The sequence below is a fragment of the Protopterus annectens genome, chromosome 9.part0 (genome assembly GCF_019279795.1).
Source record: "Protopterus annectens isolate FY-2018-M chromosome 9.part0, PAN1.0, whole genome shotgun sequence".
In the NCBI taxonomy this organism is placed as follows: Eukaryota; Metazoa; Chordata; order Ceratodontiformes; family Protopteridae; genus Protopterus; species Protopterus annectens.
The window spans coordinates 1,003,791,585-1,003,808,929 of NC_056743.1; the positions used below are offsets into that span (position 1 = coordinate 1,003,791,585).

The 17,345-nt window shown below is 44.0% G+C and overlaps 1 protein-coding gene across 1 annotated transcript in view; it reads left to right on the forward strand.

The window, feature by feature from the left end:
• Positions 1–17,345, forward strand: part of KMT2D (lysine methyltransferase 2D) — a 3,358,270-nt gene that overhangs the window by 2,420,886 nt on the left and 920,039 nt on the right. The window contains exon 27 of the mRNA XM_044082193.1: positions 3,366–3,450. Within this exon, the coding sequence (XP_043938128.1) occupies positions 3,366–3,450 (85 nt within the window). The remainder of the gene's footprint in view (positions 1–3,365; positions 3,451–17,345) is intronic.

Here is a 17,345-nt window from a genome sequence, read left to right on the forward strand (position 1 = left end):
CAAGCAGGGGGGGGGGTACCCATTCATACTCCCTCTGCAGACTAGCCATGGCTCTGTGGAACACAGCCTTGAGTTACCAAGTGCATCTACAGGCTCAATTCCTGCCACAAAAACTAAATACATTGGCAGATGAACCAAGCGGAAATCTGATGGACCCACACGAGTGGAAACTGGAGCCAAAGACTTTTCAACATGTTGATAAACAAATGGGGGAGCCCAGATATAGATCTGTTTGTCACCCCCCAGAGCTACCAATTGGACAAATTCTGCACAAGGACTCCCCACAAACAAGCTCTGATCTGTCCTTCAGCTGGAAAAATCTATCAGTTTATGCCTTTCCTCCTCTGCCTCTCCTCTCCAAATTTCTACTAAAGATCAAACAGGAGAAACCAAGGACGATACTGATTGCACCAGATCGGCCACGGCATTACTGGTACCCCTGTCTTGCGCAGTGTGTCACTGTTGGCTCTATGGCACCTGCCTCAGATCCCTACCCTGCTGTCACAGCAGGAGAGCCAGATTCTGCACCCTCAGCTTCAAACCCTAAACCTGGCAGCATGGCTAATTACCTAATCTCTCTGTTTCCATCCCTCAGTAAAAAAGTGTTGGATGTCATTTTGGAGGTAAGAAGGCCTAGTACTAGAAAATCTTATGCTGAAAAATGGAAAAGATTCTGTACCTGGAACCACACTCAGGGGATGGACACAGCTGCGCCCAATTTACCTCAGATTCTTCAATATTTAACTGAAATGCTTCACAAGGGCCTTTCTTTTTCCTCTATCAAAATTCATGCCTCAGCCATTTCAGCACAGAACCACCCCTCTTCTCTCATCCACTGCTCAAGCAGTTCCTCAGAGGGGCTAAAAACTTAAGACCATCAACTCCAACCTGGGACCTTAACTTTTTGTATTGGAAAAGTGCAGTCTTCCTCCTTTTGAGCCAGCTACAAGTGCAGAGTTAAAGTACTTTTCTTGGAAAACAGCCTTCTTTTTAGGAATCACTTCAGCAAGAAGGGTATCGGAATTACATGCCTTTATGGCAGTGGAGCCTTTCATCATCTTTTATGCAGAGAGGGTGTCTGTCAGGACCAATCCCTCCTTCATGCCCAAGATAGTATCCAGTGTGGCTCTTAATCAGTCCATTCATTTGCCAACCTTCTTTTCTAATGCACAGAACAAAGGGGAACGGATACTGCACTCCTTAGATGTGCACAGACAACTTAGATTTTACTTGGACAGGACTAAACCTCAAACAAAATCTGAACAACTGCTGGTGGCATTTGCTGCAGGGGCAGAGGGGAAGGCTGTTTCAAAGCAAACCATTTCTAAATGGATAGGCCATTGCATTAATTTCTGCTATAAGCACCATGGAAAACCTATCCCACAGGGGATTAGACCACATTTAACCAGGACTGCATCTACCTCTACAGCCTTCCTCAGAGGAGTCCCTACCAGGGACATCCTAGAAGCTGCTAACTGGAGTTCTGTACATACTTTCACCAAGCATTACCATTTGCCAATTTTCTCTATATCCAGAACTGGCTTTGCCACTGCAGTCTTGCAGGGCCTTATAGCTGGTCCTAATGCTATCTAAAGTCCTCCTCTATCCTTAGCTTTGGGAATCTACCCAAATGTGATGACTGCAACAGTGAAACACGAAGAACATAGTACAGTTGTATACACTTACTATAAATTTAGATGTTCTAGTGTATTCACTGTTGCAGTCCTGGTTACCCTCCCTCCAGCCCCCTGACTTCTTTTGGCTATACCTCTTTTCTCCTTTACCATGCTTAAAAGCTTTTTGGTGTGTTTGCTTTTTTGTTGTAGGTATAACCTTGTGTGTATGTGTGTGTATGTATGTATATATATATATATATATATATATATATATATAATATTTAATATTTAATTGCTTCCCATTAGGGGGGCACCTGACATCTGGGGCAAGAAAAACTGATGTAATGGCATCAGCTACATGCTTTATACCCCTGACTACCTGATGTCACGGAAGATGAGACGGCAACCGACGCAGGACCCAAGACTTTGATAATCAGGCCAACTCAGGGCTACTGCAAGCAAATGACCCAAATGTGATGACTGCAACAGTGAATATACTCGAACATCTACATTTGTGGTAAGTGTACACAATTGTACTTTCACATTATTCATAAAATTGAATAGAAACTGCACAGCGTTTTTTCCAGAGTGAAACATTTTAACTGCTACAGTGATTTCTCAAGTTACTATGTACTTTGAAACTGTAACGTACAGAAATACAATTGGGTCGCTGATCATAAATAAGTTTGTATGTTTCAGGACATAGATTTTAGAAAGTTCACCTTAAGAGTGAAGCAACACGAAGCACAAGAAACTAACCTTGACATCAGTGTCCAACATAACTGAGTTACGATTAGTGGGACACCATCATAATTCTCTGAAGTACATACAGCTTAAGCTGCTTTGATGTACTGTTCGTTGAAGGAAATCGAAGTGTAGGAGCACAAAACAGCCAGAAGCTGAGTCAGCTTTAAAAGTTCTCTTGTTAAAACATTTCATGCTGCCAGATGTTGGCTTGTATGACAGTAATGTGTGTAGTGTTTTTTAAAGCTGTTCCAACTTTTCACTGCTGTCCACTGGTGGCTGCTGTGAGCATTGTTCTACTTTATGTATGAAGCTAGAGTTTCCGTGCTGAAAGGGACTTTGTAAAACTTTTTTAGAACTGCTTTAATACTGTATCGAGGCACAGATATTAAAAATTTTCTTCAAGTTATAGAAGTAGTGCCCACCACCTAAATCGTTAGATAACATTTAAAATGTGCTGAAATATTGCTGTCTTAATTTCTTCTTTCTGAATGCCTCTTATTTGACTGACCACACATTTTAACCAGTAATGGTACAGCTGAACTCCATTGTTCAGCATTGGTTGTTGACAGATGCTTATTATTTATTAATTATATAGTTTACCTTTAGTGTTAATGTTGCAGTTTAACCACTATCATTCAGCATTATGTTTTGTTGTCACTGATGTACACTTTCAGAGCTGTAATTCTACTAAAATTTTGGTCATGCTGGGGGAATGTAGAGGTGTGTATTTAGATTTTCAGTTAGTGGTGCACACTGTGCGATGGACCCATCTTTTTGACGGACATACTTTGGAAGTTCTGTTTAATAGCATGCACAACTGGCCGGTTGTCTTTAAAGTTAATGCCTGTGTGGCTTTAGCTCCTTTAGCTTAGAGGTCATCATTGTGCTTCATGTGTGTAACCCTTGCATGATAGTAAACAGTTGCAATAATGTTCATATTTGTTATGCTTTTTGAGCATTGTGTTACTGGGACCTAACATTTCATTTTTTTCCTCCACCTAGTAGGACTGTCTGCAGCATCTGCACCTTCTGTGGTATCTACTGAGTCCTGCTCCGCTATCCCTCAGTCACCATTTTGTGGAAACAGGTACTATAAGGGCATATTGGAATGCCCTTATAACATTTTTCATTTATTTTGATAGCTAATTTCTAGTTGTCTTTGGATTGGGACATTGCTTTAGAAGCCATTTTCTAATGAATATGCTGTATATTTGTTTGCAGCAGTGCTCAGAATGAGACATCCTTTTATTTCAGATGTTTAGTTGGTTTGCTGCTGCTCTTGCACTTAGTTTAAACAGTCTTGTATTTCCTTGATGTTACCAAACTGAAGTTTTGTTTTCAGTATTGCTTGCTTCCACTTTAAATTTTGAAAAGGTCAGCAGATGCTTTCTGCATGTTAGGTCACTCTAATAATGTTATGGAAGTACATGGTGTTTGATACTTTAACATTGTGACAGTTCCTGGCAGTATTTTTGTTTAGTTCTGTTTGTATGGGGAGCTTTTGTCTCTCCCACCCCTTAACCAATTTGAGTTTGTAATCCGTGACTGAGGAGGAAAAGGAGTAAAGTAGAGAAGTCAGTGCCTCTGTTAATACTTCAGGGTTAGCCAACCTGATCCCACAAAGCAGTTTTACAATGTTAGCCAAACACAGATCTGAGCAACTCAAGGCTGAGGCCATTTCTTTTAGGCCCACCCCCATCCAGTTGAGCCAGCTATTTCCATGCTAGTTGTAGTTGGTCGTTCCTCCACTAGGGCTTATGACTCAAGGTCTAGGCATCATGCAGATATTTGACATCTGATATGAGCTTGAGTTATACATACATGATGATAATTGTACGGAATATCGATCGATGCCATTGCTGGGCACAGTGTAGGTCCCTCTCCCTTTTGTAACATAAAAGGTAATGACTGGCACACAGGCTTCATGACTTTTTGTCAGTTGTACACACTTTCTGACATAATACTGCATACACACTTGCACATTGACAGTAGCTGATGACATGGGATTCTCCCCTTTTCAAGACCCAGGAGGAGTCAGAAGACCAAGAGAGGTTATTATCTCTGAAATTGGCAAGAGCAATGAATCCTTTACTGAATAAGCAAATCTAGAGAAGAAATGTGAGTAGCCCTGGGTCATTCCCACATGTAGCTTGTCATTAGAGATGCTGTTTTGATGCTAGGGGATCATAATATCTACTTTTGTGGCCCCAAGGCAGTGTGCACACTGTTAACCTCCTGGCTTATTGGGTTCCTAGCCAGCTATACTCAGTTTAACTCCTGCATCATCTCTTTGTTTCCCCCACAAGTCCCAAAGGCTACTTCTTTCCACATTGCTGTTTAAAAAGGACATAAACATTTTGGATATGTTTAGCAAGAGTGCAGTCTTCCACCCCATTGAGGTTCTGAGCTCTTAACTATTTGTCTTACCTGTTCTTATAGCCCTGGCACTGGAAAGCACACAAACCGCTATGAGTTTGGCTTAAGGAGGAGGTTGTCTCTCTCTCTCTCTCTCTCTCTCGTGGCTTCTCAGGTGAGCTGTCATTTGTTTCACTTTAACTTTGACTTTTTTAATCCTGTAGGAAAGGTATCAGACTTATGCCAATGGAGAATGTCATAACTTAGGTCATCTTTCATCAGGTGGAGCTTAGAAATACTGTACTGCATGGCCTAGCCCATCAGGGAAATGGCCATTGACTTGGTTGGCGATCTTGTGTGGAGGAAATAAGCTCTCACCATTCTGAAGGGCATTTATGGTCCTCATTTGGCCAAGACATCTCCAAAGCAGGTAGAAGCCTCCTTATTAACCAATGAATGAGTTTAAGCATCACATTGCCAACCCCATCACCACCATATACTGGCTGTCTTTCAAGAAAAAGCCTTTTTGATCCTGCACAGAGAATGCTGTGTTGATAGGACACCTCTGTCTCAGGGAAGTTTTTTTTAAAGAAAGGTCCAGACTCGAATGCTGAAAAAGGCTGCATGGGGACTGTTCCATGTTTGGAAAATAGTTTGGGTTTTATTTCTTATTTCTTCCTGGTCACAGCAACTTTCTTTCGTTTCCAGGTATTCTTCTCAAATAAGGAAGCAATTTAAACATTTGTCCTTAGCCATTTGTTGAAACACACAAAAACACAGAGAAGAAAAATATTCTCAAAGATGTTCCAAGTTCTGAAATGGAATGATCGCTGGAATCCCATTCTGGATTTATCAAGGCTGAACACATTCCTTAAGGTGACAGAGTTCAGAGCATTTACTGATCCTACAAAGCCTTCTGTGGTCATGTGAAGTATTGCCAGCTATGCCAGGAGAAGTAGAGCAGTGGATGTGTAACATGCTAGCACAGATAGCTGGAATTTAGTAAAGAATTGTATGTTTGAATATCAAACTGATTTATACAGATGCTTGTGTTAAAAGTGTGTTTGTAAAGTTGCTTGTGTAGCGCTGTACAAAGGAAGATATATACATGTATTATTGTAACTGTTGAAATGTACATGTTGCAGCTAAGGATACTGGAAGAGAAGGGGTTAATCTCAGTCCAGCTAACTTTGAAAATAGTTTGAAATTAAATTACCTGTCTTAGGCCATAACGATTGCTATCTTGCAGTTTTCAATGCAGCCAAAGAAAAAAAGTCTATACTAGGAAGCTTTCTGTATTGTTTGGGGTGAACTAATTGCTACTCTGCAAGGGTGGAGGTCTGAAATTGTTTTATAATTTCCAGAAGCTGCAACAGATCTTAGCAAGCTTGATGAGTGTATTATTGACATACGTGTGCTAAATCCTCTCAGCTTCTAGCCAAGGTGGTAGTATGAGAACCAGACGTCAGGTGACCAGATGTATGTGATGTCATTCTGTAATCCATCACTAAACTGATGTTTTAATACTAGGAGAGACTGAAGTCTCAGAGCACACTGTTTTTGGAACCCTACAAGGAAGGACCCCTCACCTCCTTCGTCTTGCCTTGCTCTAGTAAGTGACCCAGGGAATAGTAAATGTTCTTCGTGTTTCACTGTTGCAGTCATCACATTTGAGTTATACTTGCCAGGGTAGCCCTCGGCCGGCCCGAATACCAGAGACTTACTATTTCTGCATTGGTTGCTTTCGCTTGAGGACTGACGTCAGGTCGTCAGTGGTAAAGTAAGGTAGCTGACACCATTACATCAGTCTTTCTTGCTGTGGAGCCCAAAGCAAAAGCAGCTCGCACGAATGCCGGTCGGCCGCTACCTGAGTTTTCGTTTCTGAACTGAAGTTGAAGTCTTCTAAAGTTAAGTAAACCATTTGGGATTCTTTTTTCTTACACTAACTGATGTCAGAAAAAGTTAATAATTGTCTCGCCTGTGGAAAGCAAATACTACACAGAGACTTCCTCTCGTACTGCGTCACTTGTCTAGGCCCAGACCATGACGTCCCCCGTTGTCGCTTCTGTGCTTTAACTCCAGAACTATCAGTCGTCGGGCCGTTATTGTAGCCAGATGTTTTCGTTTATAGTCCTCTAATTCTTAAATGGCTTCGGTAAGCCATCCGACAGCAGATCTTCTGAAAAAACGTAAAGATAAAGACAGAGACTGCATAGGCACAAACCTTCTGATGACACTTCCATTAAGCTAGTCGTTGGTCCTCCGGTACTCAGTGAGGCGCTTTTGCAGCCCTTGATACCTGCTTCAGTTGATTCGCAAGCTGCTGCTGATACCCTTTTGGAGGCCAGTGTGCCGCAAAACTCTTTGTCTAAGGATCCTGTGGTCATCTCTACCTTGGATGGGTCCGGAACTACTTAGCAGGCACGGGCTTCCGAGGATGTACTTCGCACCACTGAATCTCGACACAAACTGATGTCACCTTTCTCGACTACCGTTCTTTCGAAAACGACCGAGTTCCTTAGGCCCAGGGTTTGAACCACACCCAAGAAACAGACTACCCACTCTCAGGCACCAGCTACCCTGCTTCAGTTTCAAATGCTTAAAATGGCGGAATACCTTATGCTTATCAGGGGAAGCTAAGCTACCCCCTCGAAAAGGAAAACAAATCTGTCCCTGGTAGTTTTGTCTGAACAAAAGTCTGGTGATTCTGATGCATCTGACTGTGAAGACATGCAATCCCTCTCCACTTGTGAGGATACTGATGCAGAGGATTTCATTCCTTCAGCCTCTCCCCAAAAGTTTTTTTTCTTTGGGGAAACCTTGCATACTTTAAGGGAGCATTTCCAATGGGAGAGTCAGGACTACCCTCAATCTAAAAAGAGACTCGGGGAATTCCTAGACCTTCCGCAACACAGACCCTTGTCATCTCCCCAGTCCTGGATGTGGTGGATGATGATTTCCTTGAATCCAGCTTGACTCCTGATGCCCTACCTCCTGCTCCCAGAAAACCAGACCGGTACTACAGAGTCCCTGACTCACACAAATATCTTTTTAAAAATCCAACAGCTGCCTGCCCGGAGGTCATTTCTCAAGGGCCTAAAAGGATTAAAACAACCTCTGCTAAGAATCCCACCTCCTCAGACAGGGATTTCCAAGCTTTAGACAGATGGTGGAAAAAAGTATACACCTCAGCTACTCTTGCCATCAGGGCACTAAATTGTCAGTTCCATATTCGTAAATATCAGCAACATACCGTGGAACTCCTTAAACAAAAAATGTCTTCCTTTCTTGTTTGGTTAGAATCTAAAGATTTACAAGACTTAATGCATTCTGCAAATCAAGTAACTAAACACACTTTGCACTGTGGCTTTGACGCCCTAGAAGGTTCTTGCAGGGCAACAGTCACTGGATCTGTTATTAGAAGACATGCATGGCTTAAAGAACAGCCCCTGCCAGACCATGTAAAATCTTAATTGTTGGATGCCCCCTTGCACAAAGATAACTTATTTAGCACTAAGGCAGAAGAGGTCTTAAAAAGGATGGAAGAAAAAGCAAAATCTATGCAAACAGTTAAAGATTTCTTACAGGTCCAGCCCCCTAGGTTCAGCAGGCATTTTCCCTCCAAACATTGGTCCTTTCTGCTCTGAGTAAACAAGCCCATTCTAGGCCCCATGGAAGCAGACCCCCCCCCCCCCAGGCAGCAGCCCCAGAGAATGCAGAGATGTAAGCAGTGGACTACCTCCACTTCAAAACCAGGGAATTCTAAGCCACCCCCTTATGGTATGAACTCACAGTGACTCCCCTCCTCCCGACCTTTCCTCTGCCCACCTTCATTTGCCCCTAGGACCTTTCACTCAAACACCTGGGCCACCATTACCAAGGACCAATGGGTTCTGAACATTGTGTCTCAGGGATACAAATTCTCCTTCCACACCCTTCCAACCCCAAAAGGATTCCCAGATCTACCACCAAATAAGTGAGAAGAGGCTCAAAAGCAAATCTATTCCCTGCTCTTTTTGAGGGCAGTAGAGCACGTTCCTGCAGAACAGATAGGCCAAGGCTTCTACTTCAGACTTTTTCTGGTGTCCAAAAATGAGGGCACCTGGCACCCCATCCTCAATTTTTCCATTCTAAAAACCTTCCTGGTGATCCCAAAATTCAAAATCCTCACCCTCCAGCAGCTGCTACCCATGCTCTCCAAGGACACCTGGCTAGCCACCCTGGATCTATGAGAGGCCTACCTCCACATTCCTATCAGGGAATCACGCAGAAAATATCTCATTTTCAGAGCAGGATCTCAACACTTTCAGTTCTCTGCTCTTCCCTTTGGCTTATCTACTGCTCCTAGAGTTTTCACAAAATGCCTGGCTTCGGCCATTGCCTTTTGCAGACAAAGAAGTATTCAAATTTACCCCTTCTTAGACGACTGCCTTATTCAGGCAGACAGCCAGGAAAAGCTGCTTAAGCACCTGGCCTTTGTAAAGAACCTACTAACCTCCTTAGGGTACACAATCAATGAAAAGAAATCAAAGCAGGTGCCTACCCAAAGGATAATCTTCCTGGGAGCAAGTCTGGACACAGCATCCCAGATGGCATACCTTACACCAGAGAAACAAATCTTCCTGTCAGCCTACTTCTCTCAACTGGCCTCCAGGCCCCAGCTTTGGGGTTCATGGCATCTTGCATACTCATCATTCCATATGCCAGACTGCATATGAGGAAACTTCAAAGAGCCTTTGGTGTCAACATTGTCAAGACCTGGAAACTCTTCTACCTATAATTCCTTGCCTCGGAAAGGAATTTCTTTGGTGGGCAACAGCATGCTCCCACAGCAAGGGACTGCTCTTCTCCCCATACCCCGCCACCCAGATCCTCACCACAGACGCATTAGACTATGCTTGGGGTGCACACCTGGACGGCAGGTGCATACAGGGCTAATGGAGCCCACAGCAAATCCCCCTGCACATCAGTCAAAAATAGATTATGGGTGTGCAGCACACCTTGATAACTTTCAAGCTCCTTCTTTCTCTCCAGGGATTCTCCTGATCAAAACAGGCAACACCACTGTAATGTGGTACATCAGCAAGCATGGAGGGACTCACTCCTTCCCTCTATGCAGGCTGGCCATGACCCTTTGGCTCACAGCCTCTTCCATGCAGCTACCAGGCTCTTTCAACTCCCCGGCAGACCAGTTAAGCAGAAACTTTCTGGACCCACACGAGTGGCAGTTCAACAGAAGTACCTTCACACTAATAATTCAGAAATGGGGAACCCCGAAGGTCGACCTCTTTGCCTCCCACACCAACAATCAGCTCAGCAAATTCTGCACCAGGGAGCATCACTGCATGGCTTGGAAAGTGGATGCCCTGTCCTTTCAATGGGCCACCCTCTCCGTCTATGCCTTTCCTCCTCTTCCTCTCATCCCCAGGGTACTGCTCAACATAAGGGAGGAAAAACCAAGGGCCATTCATAAAGCTGCAGACTGGCCCTGGCAGCACTGGTACCCCTTGTTGCGCAGCCTGTCCCCACTGCCTCCATGGCATCTTCTTCAAATTCCAAACCTCCTAACCCAGAGGGAAGGGGAATTTATGCATCCCCAATTGCAGACTCTCAATTTGGCAGCTTGGCTTATTCCCTAACCCCGAACCAATCTGCCATACTCAGTAAACAGGTTCTGGATGCTATCCGTGAGGCCAGACGCCGTAGCACCAGAAAGTCTTATGCAGACTCTTCTGCAGAGCTAAAATTTCTCTCCTGGAAGACTGCCTTCCTTCTGGCCATCACTTCAGCCAGAAGAGTCTGTGAACTGCAAGCACTCATGGTTGTGGAACCCTTCATCATCTTCCATGCAGACCAGGTATCCCTCAGAACTAACCCTTTCCTCATGCCCAAGGTGTGGTGTACAGCATGGCTCCCAACCAATCTATTCATTTACCCACCTTCTTTCCTAATCCCCAGAACAAGGGAGAAAGGATTCTTCACTCTCTAGATGTGCACAGACTGCTCAGAAACTATCTGGACAGGACTATATCCTTCAGAAAGTCTGATCAATTGCTGGTTAGCTTTGCTTCAAGGGCAGAAGGCAAAGCCATCTCCAAATAAACCATTTCCAAGTGGATAGCACACTGCATCCAATTTTGCTACAAACAGCATGCTAAGCCTCCCCCCAAGGGGGCAGGACACACTCCACCAGAGCAGCCCCCACCTCGGCAGCTTTCCTTAGTGGTGTCCCCACCAGGTACATCCTGGAGGCTGCCACCTGGACATCTGTTCACACTTTTACCAAGCATTACCACCTGCCTCTCTTCTCCAAATCCAGGGCAGGGTTTGCCTCTGCAGTCTTGCAGGGCATCCTAGCTAGCCCCTAGTTTCCTTAACTGCCTCCACCCATTTCCTCAGCTTCGGGAATATACCCAAATGTGATGAGTGTAACAGTGAAACACGAAGAACATAGTACAGTTGTTTACACTTACCATAAATATAGATGTTAGAGTGTATTTACTGTCGCAGTCCTGGTTTCCCCTTCTTCATCCCCCTTTTTTCTTTTTCTACTTTTGTTACCATTCTTCCTTGTTGTTCTCCTTTCCTTACAAGGGACCTATTAGTATTTATTTTCCACTGGTGTGGCTTTTCTACCAGAACCTGGCCTCATACTTTGGGGGCTCCTGACAGGTTAGGGCAAGAAAAACTGATGTAATGGCATCATCTACCTTACTTTATACGACTGACGACCTGACATCAGTCCTCAAGCAACAGCAACCGATGCAGAAATACTAAGTCTCTGGTATTTGGGCTGGCCGAGGGCTACCATGGCAGGGATAACCCAAATATGATGACTGCAACAGTGAATACACTCGAACATCTACATTTATGGTAAGCGTACACAACTGTACTTTCTTTAGATTGGTCAGGAAAATATAATGAGATTAGTTGAGTACTGTTTTTCTGTATCTGTGTGAATCTATTCATCTGTTTTATTTTAATATTTCCTGTGATTGAAGCTCTAGTGTTTAGTTTTAAATAGATATTTAGTATTTTCATATTTTTTTATTAATTACATTTAAACTTTTCAATATGGCTGGTAGAGAGTATTTTAAATTTTGAGAGGACTTGTATCTATTTGGTGACTCTGCAGCCACTCCTGAAAGCCCTGCTGCATTGGTCACACACTATCATTTCTATTAATATTAATTTCACTCAGTATAATTGGGTACCCTTGTAAGAGCCTTAGAGTAGCTGGCTTTAGGGTGTCTGTTGGCAGTGTAATTACCTTATACACCACACCACATGTAGTCCACACACCTGTCTCACATCCAGTAAGGCCCAAACATGAATCCGACATATTTTTCATAGTAGACTCCATTGTGAGATGCACATATGTGGCCTTCACCAGGCTGGATAAGGAGAAAGTCATGTTTAGTAGTTTGTCAGGTATCAGAATCCTCCATATCACTCATGCACTCAAGTCTGTCAACAGGTACTGTTATGACTCTGTCGTAGTCCATGTTGGCGTGACTGACTTGAGACGTACCTCCCTGGACTATATGAAAAGAGCCATGATCGAGCTTGCTGAATGTTTGTCCCAGACAGGTATGTTCCTAGCCTTAAGTAGCATTCTACCATCTTCCCAAGTGATGCCTCAATACAAACAGAAATTGATTGACTTTAACAATTGGCTTAGTTTCTGGCGTCATTCCAAAGGGATCCAGTACCTGACCGCCTGAGATGACATTGATTGACAGACCACGTTGCTTTGCCAGAGATGGTCTGCTTTTGTCTCCTTTTGGGTCAGGCTCCTGGCAAAGGCCCTTGCCTCCCCTGTAGTGCCTTTTATAGGCAATGCCATGAGGTCAAAACTACCAGCATCATGAACTTTTCATTAAAACGTAAATTAAAGGTCATGCTGCTAAATGCTAGGAGTCTAAACATTGAAACTGCATTTATTGCAAGCATTCTTAACCCTGGAATATGCTGACATTTGTGCAGTCACAGAAAAATGGTTCAAAGCTGTGGATAGCACCGCAGGTTATTCATCTGATCATACATTCAGACCCCAAACAGTAGGCAACAAAGCAAAAGGAAGTGGAGTTATAATATATATATAAATGACATGCACACCTCCAGGCTGGTCAAACAGTATGATGCACAGGAGAGATTCCAGGTGCAGTTAACAATTTACAAGACCCCTATTCAAATCATAATGAGCTGTAGGCCCCCAACTTTGACTCAAGATGCCAATTCCACCTTTCTGGACCTCTTCGAATCTATCAAGATTCAACCCTTTACCCTGATTCTGTGCAACTTTAACTATCCAGTCATAGATTGGAAGAAATACTTGTGCCAAAACAGAAATGGGCAGAGATTCCTTGATTTCGTCACTGCAGATGCCTTGGACCAGTTGGTCGACACCCCCACAAGAGGTGAAAATGTCTTGGACTTGGTATTGACCAACATGAGTAACCAATGCAGTAATCCCTCCAGTGTCATCTTCCCTGGTAAGATCCGACCACAGAGCGGTCACTTTCAAAGTCACAGTCTCCCCTGACCCCCCCCCCCCCCCTGGCTAGGGTCAAACAAAAAACATTTCTTCAAAGATGATTACAGTCTTCTGAGGTATGGTATAAACAGCTTCACAGCCCATTCCCCTCCATAGGAACTGGCACACATGTCCAAACCTTCACCACCAGAATTCTGTACGAGCATTTATATAGCTGCATGGAATCAGGAGTATCTGAGAGGACAAAATCATCCTCATCAAGGAGGAGTAAACCTGTCTGGTGGATGTCTGCAATAAATAAACTCTATAATAAATGGAAAAAAATTGGTGTCCAGGACCAAGGAGGAGCAGGTGTCTAATTGGACATACTCTCTACTTAGCCTGAACAAGCAAATAGCACTAGTGAAATCATCCAAAGCAAACTTTGAGTCCAAACTGGTCACATTGCTAAAGGCAGTCATTAAGGCCTTTTTCACACATGTCTACAGTCTTAAAGGAAGCACCCAGATCTGCTCAGAAGTGGTGGTCAAAGACACCACATACACAAACGCCGTAGATATAGCCAGCCTGCTGGCAGACAGGTTTAGTGAAAACTTCACCCCTCTGTCCCCCCCCATCAGTAGATCAGGACACCCCCAGCACCTGCACCCCTCCCCTTATCTCTAGGGACAAAGTCATCACTGCCCTTCCAAAGGCAAAAATACAACCTCCATGGGACCCAATAACATCCCATGCTGCATCCTACATGAACTCAGGCAAGAACTTGTAACACCATTAGGCACACTATTCAACCAAAGCCTGAGTACTGGCTTCATCCCAGTCGAGTGGAGGACAGCCACTGTCATTCCTTTGCACAAAGGTGGAGCGTCCACTCCAGGAAATTGTAACCTCATCAGCCTGACAAGCCTGATCTGCATGGCCATGGTGTGGATTATCATGGACCTTATTAACAAGAACGTTGGCAACCTCCAAACACCCGATCCCACACACTTTGGTTTTGTCAAGGGGAGGTCATGCCTGTTAAATTTGATAGACTTTTTTGAGAGAGTCACTAAAGCCATGGACAAGGGGAAGACTCTGCACACTGCCTACATTGACTTTGCCAAAGCCTTCAATACTATTTCCCATGCAGGTGTAATAGATAGTCTCACAAATAGGCATCAATCCATATATTACCAGATGAGTAGGAAACTGGTTCACTGATAGAACCCACCTAGTCAAAATAGGGGAGCCACCTCAAGCAGTAGACCCGTAACAAACGGTGTACCCCAGTGATCTGTTTTGGGGCATCTGCTTGGGATGTAGTTTTCTGAGGTGCAGGACAAAACTAGTAGGCTATGGCTGAACAGGTTTGCAGATGATGGGTGTTGTCATCAATTCCCCTAGAGATGTGGACATTGTCCAACAGGGTCTCACCCAAACAAATGATTGGTGCCAGAAACATGGCCTCAAACTGAATGCCAAAAAATGCATCATCATCCCCTTGGGGAGAGTGATGTCTCCACAAATTATCAAATTAATAAGATCCTAAGCATGCAATCAATCGTGAGGGACTTGGGAAACCAGGATGATGGCAAACTTGACTTTTGCCTCCCATATTGCCTCCGTTGTATGAAAAGCTTTCTACATAGCTCACCTCATTAGTAAGGTTATGTCAATCAGGGACAGGGTGTTCATAACATCCCTGTATTCTTCCCTTATAAGACCCATTATTGATTACAGTGCCCCTTTTGGCATGTAATTCACAAAGCACATGTAGCAGCTGGAGAGACCACAGAGGTTCCTCACCAGGAGAATCCAGGGTCTCAAACAATCTACCCTACACAGATAGGCTAAAGGCCCTGTCCTACTCAGTCTCCTACAGACTGTTCAGAGTTGACCTCTTTCTGGCATATAAAGCAATCTCAGACCCTGCATGATGGGACTGCTGCATATCCGCAAGTCAGGCCCCACTCGAGTAACCCACATGTGCGACCTCAACCTGGTCTTTGACATTAACAGGACTTGTTGGCTTGACAGATTTGTGTCCGAGACTCCCACTTTTGTGGAATAGACTCCATCTCCACGTCAAGCAGAGTACCTCATTAACCCTTTTTAAGTGCTATCTGGATAACTGGATGGGGAACAGAAAACACACCCCTGGGATTCCACCTCTGTCCCTGCAGGACAGTGGCATCATGTACTGCCTTGTTGTTACATGGACTAAATTCTTGGCTAAGCTTGTAAGGAGGGCTTCAGGACCAATGGCCTAGTAACTTCCTGTGATCCTTTAGTCTGGGCAGAAGGGGGCATAGCTAGTAAATCTGTGCCAGCCTTTCCCAGGTGTGTGTGTGTGTGTGTTTGTCAGCTGCTTGGAGCAGGGACACAAAGCACTGGTATCACAGAGATAGTGGTGTAGGACTTGGCTTGGAGACACTGCTGAGGATTCCTCTCTACAGCTGTACCAGTGGGGAGTCTTGCTGGGGACCTAGAGAGAAAGAGAGAGATATATCCAGCCCCCAGACTGTGCGTTCCCTGTGTGCTTTTAAGGAAAATTGTTCTTGATGCAGAGAGCTGCATTTGGGAATACTGTGTTTATCTACTTTTGTTCAAGTGAATGTCCCTCTCCAGTGTCAGTGGTGAGGATTCAGGCTCCTTGATTACTGGCCCAGAGAGGGGGATGTCCCATATTGATAAGCTGTGGTGTGAATATTAATTGAACTTCTGTAACCTGTAGGCAGTTGTCACTGAAGGTGTGTGTATTCTCAGCACTACAAGGTAAACATTCAGTGTTTCATTTCACAGCATTTTTTTTTTTTTTTTTTGGTTAGTTTAGTTTAGTCAGAGAAAGTAGGCAAAGGACTGGTACATGCCAGCCTGACTAAAGAGTAAATTATCTCAGCCTTAATTGCAGCTGTAACCCAGACCAGCAACCAGGAGGATAACAAGACTGGTGATGGGAATTTGCAAACCTCAGTAAAATCCATATGGAGCTAAAGAGACTTGAGCTGGAGGCCAAGTGTTTGGAATTAGAATCAACAGAGAGAATGTGTCATTTGGATGCTGAAGAAGATAAGCAGCATCACCATGAGAGGGAGATGCTGACTGTTTGCCAGGATCATGGAGGTAAAGGGGAAGGAAATAACCAAACCCCAGAACCAGTAAAGGTCAGCAAATTTCTTCCACAATTTACAGAGGATGATAATTTTGATAGTTCTATTCATATATTTGAAAGAGTAGGCAAACAGTATAATGTTGACCAAGGGCTCTGGGTTCAGTTCCTGACCCCCTTATTCCATGGTAAAGCTGTAACTGCTGTTTCTAAATTGTCTGATATTGATTGATTAAACTATGATAAAGTAAAGCAATGCTTATTTGAATACTTTAACACCTGAAGCTTACAGAAAAAAAGTTTTGTGAGGATAGACACAAGGTAGATAAGTGTGTGAGATTATATTGCTGAGTTAAGCACTTAAATTCATAGGTGGCTGTGTGGGTGTCAAGCCACGACTTTTGAAGGACTGGCAGACCTTTTTGTGAAGGAACAAGCTCATGGCACTTTGCCTCAGGTCATGAGAATCTGCGAGTGTAACTCTGCAGATGAATTGGGGAAAAAGGGGATCTCTTTTTAGCAAGCAGGGCATCAATGCACAAGAAAGGGATACCCAGTGCTGCACATGAATATAAGGGAACACATGGTGGGCAGCCTAAACCACATCAACAGAGTCCACCAGTAACAGGGGAAGCAGTTATTTCAAGTACACAGCAAGGATCAAGGGATAAATGTTTTAAATGTAACCAGTGGGACCTTGCATCATTTAGATGTCCACAGAAGCAAGGTAGGGAACAAAATGGGGGAGCCAGCAAGTGGGAATAACAGTATGCCAGTGGTAAGTTGTCTGGAGACATCAATTATGCCAAACTATCACCAGAGTTTATATCCAATCTTAGTGGATGGAAACAGGCCACTGCTAAGAGAGAGAGAGAGAGCCTCTAACATAACCGTTGTGAAGCCTGCAGTGGATAAGAAGGAGCAGTACTTGCTTGGGCAGTCCACTCCAGTCAGAGCTTTAGGAGGGATCTCATTCCAAATGCCTTTGGCCAGGGTTCAACTTGACTGGGAGGGTGGAAAAGGAAGAAGCAAGTAGGTG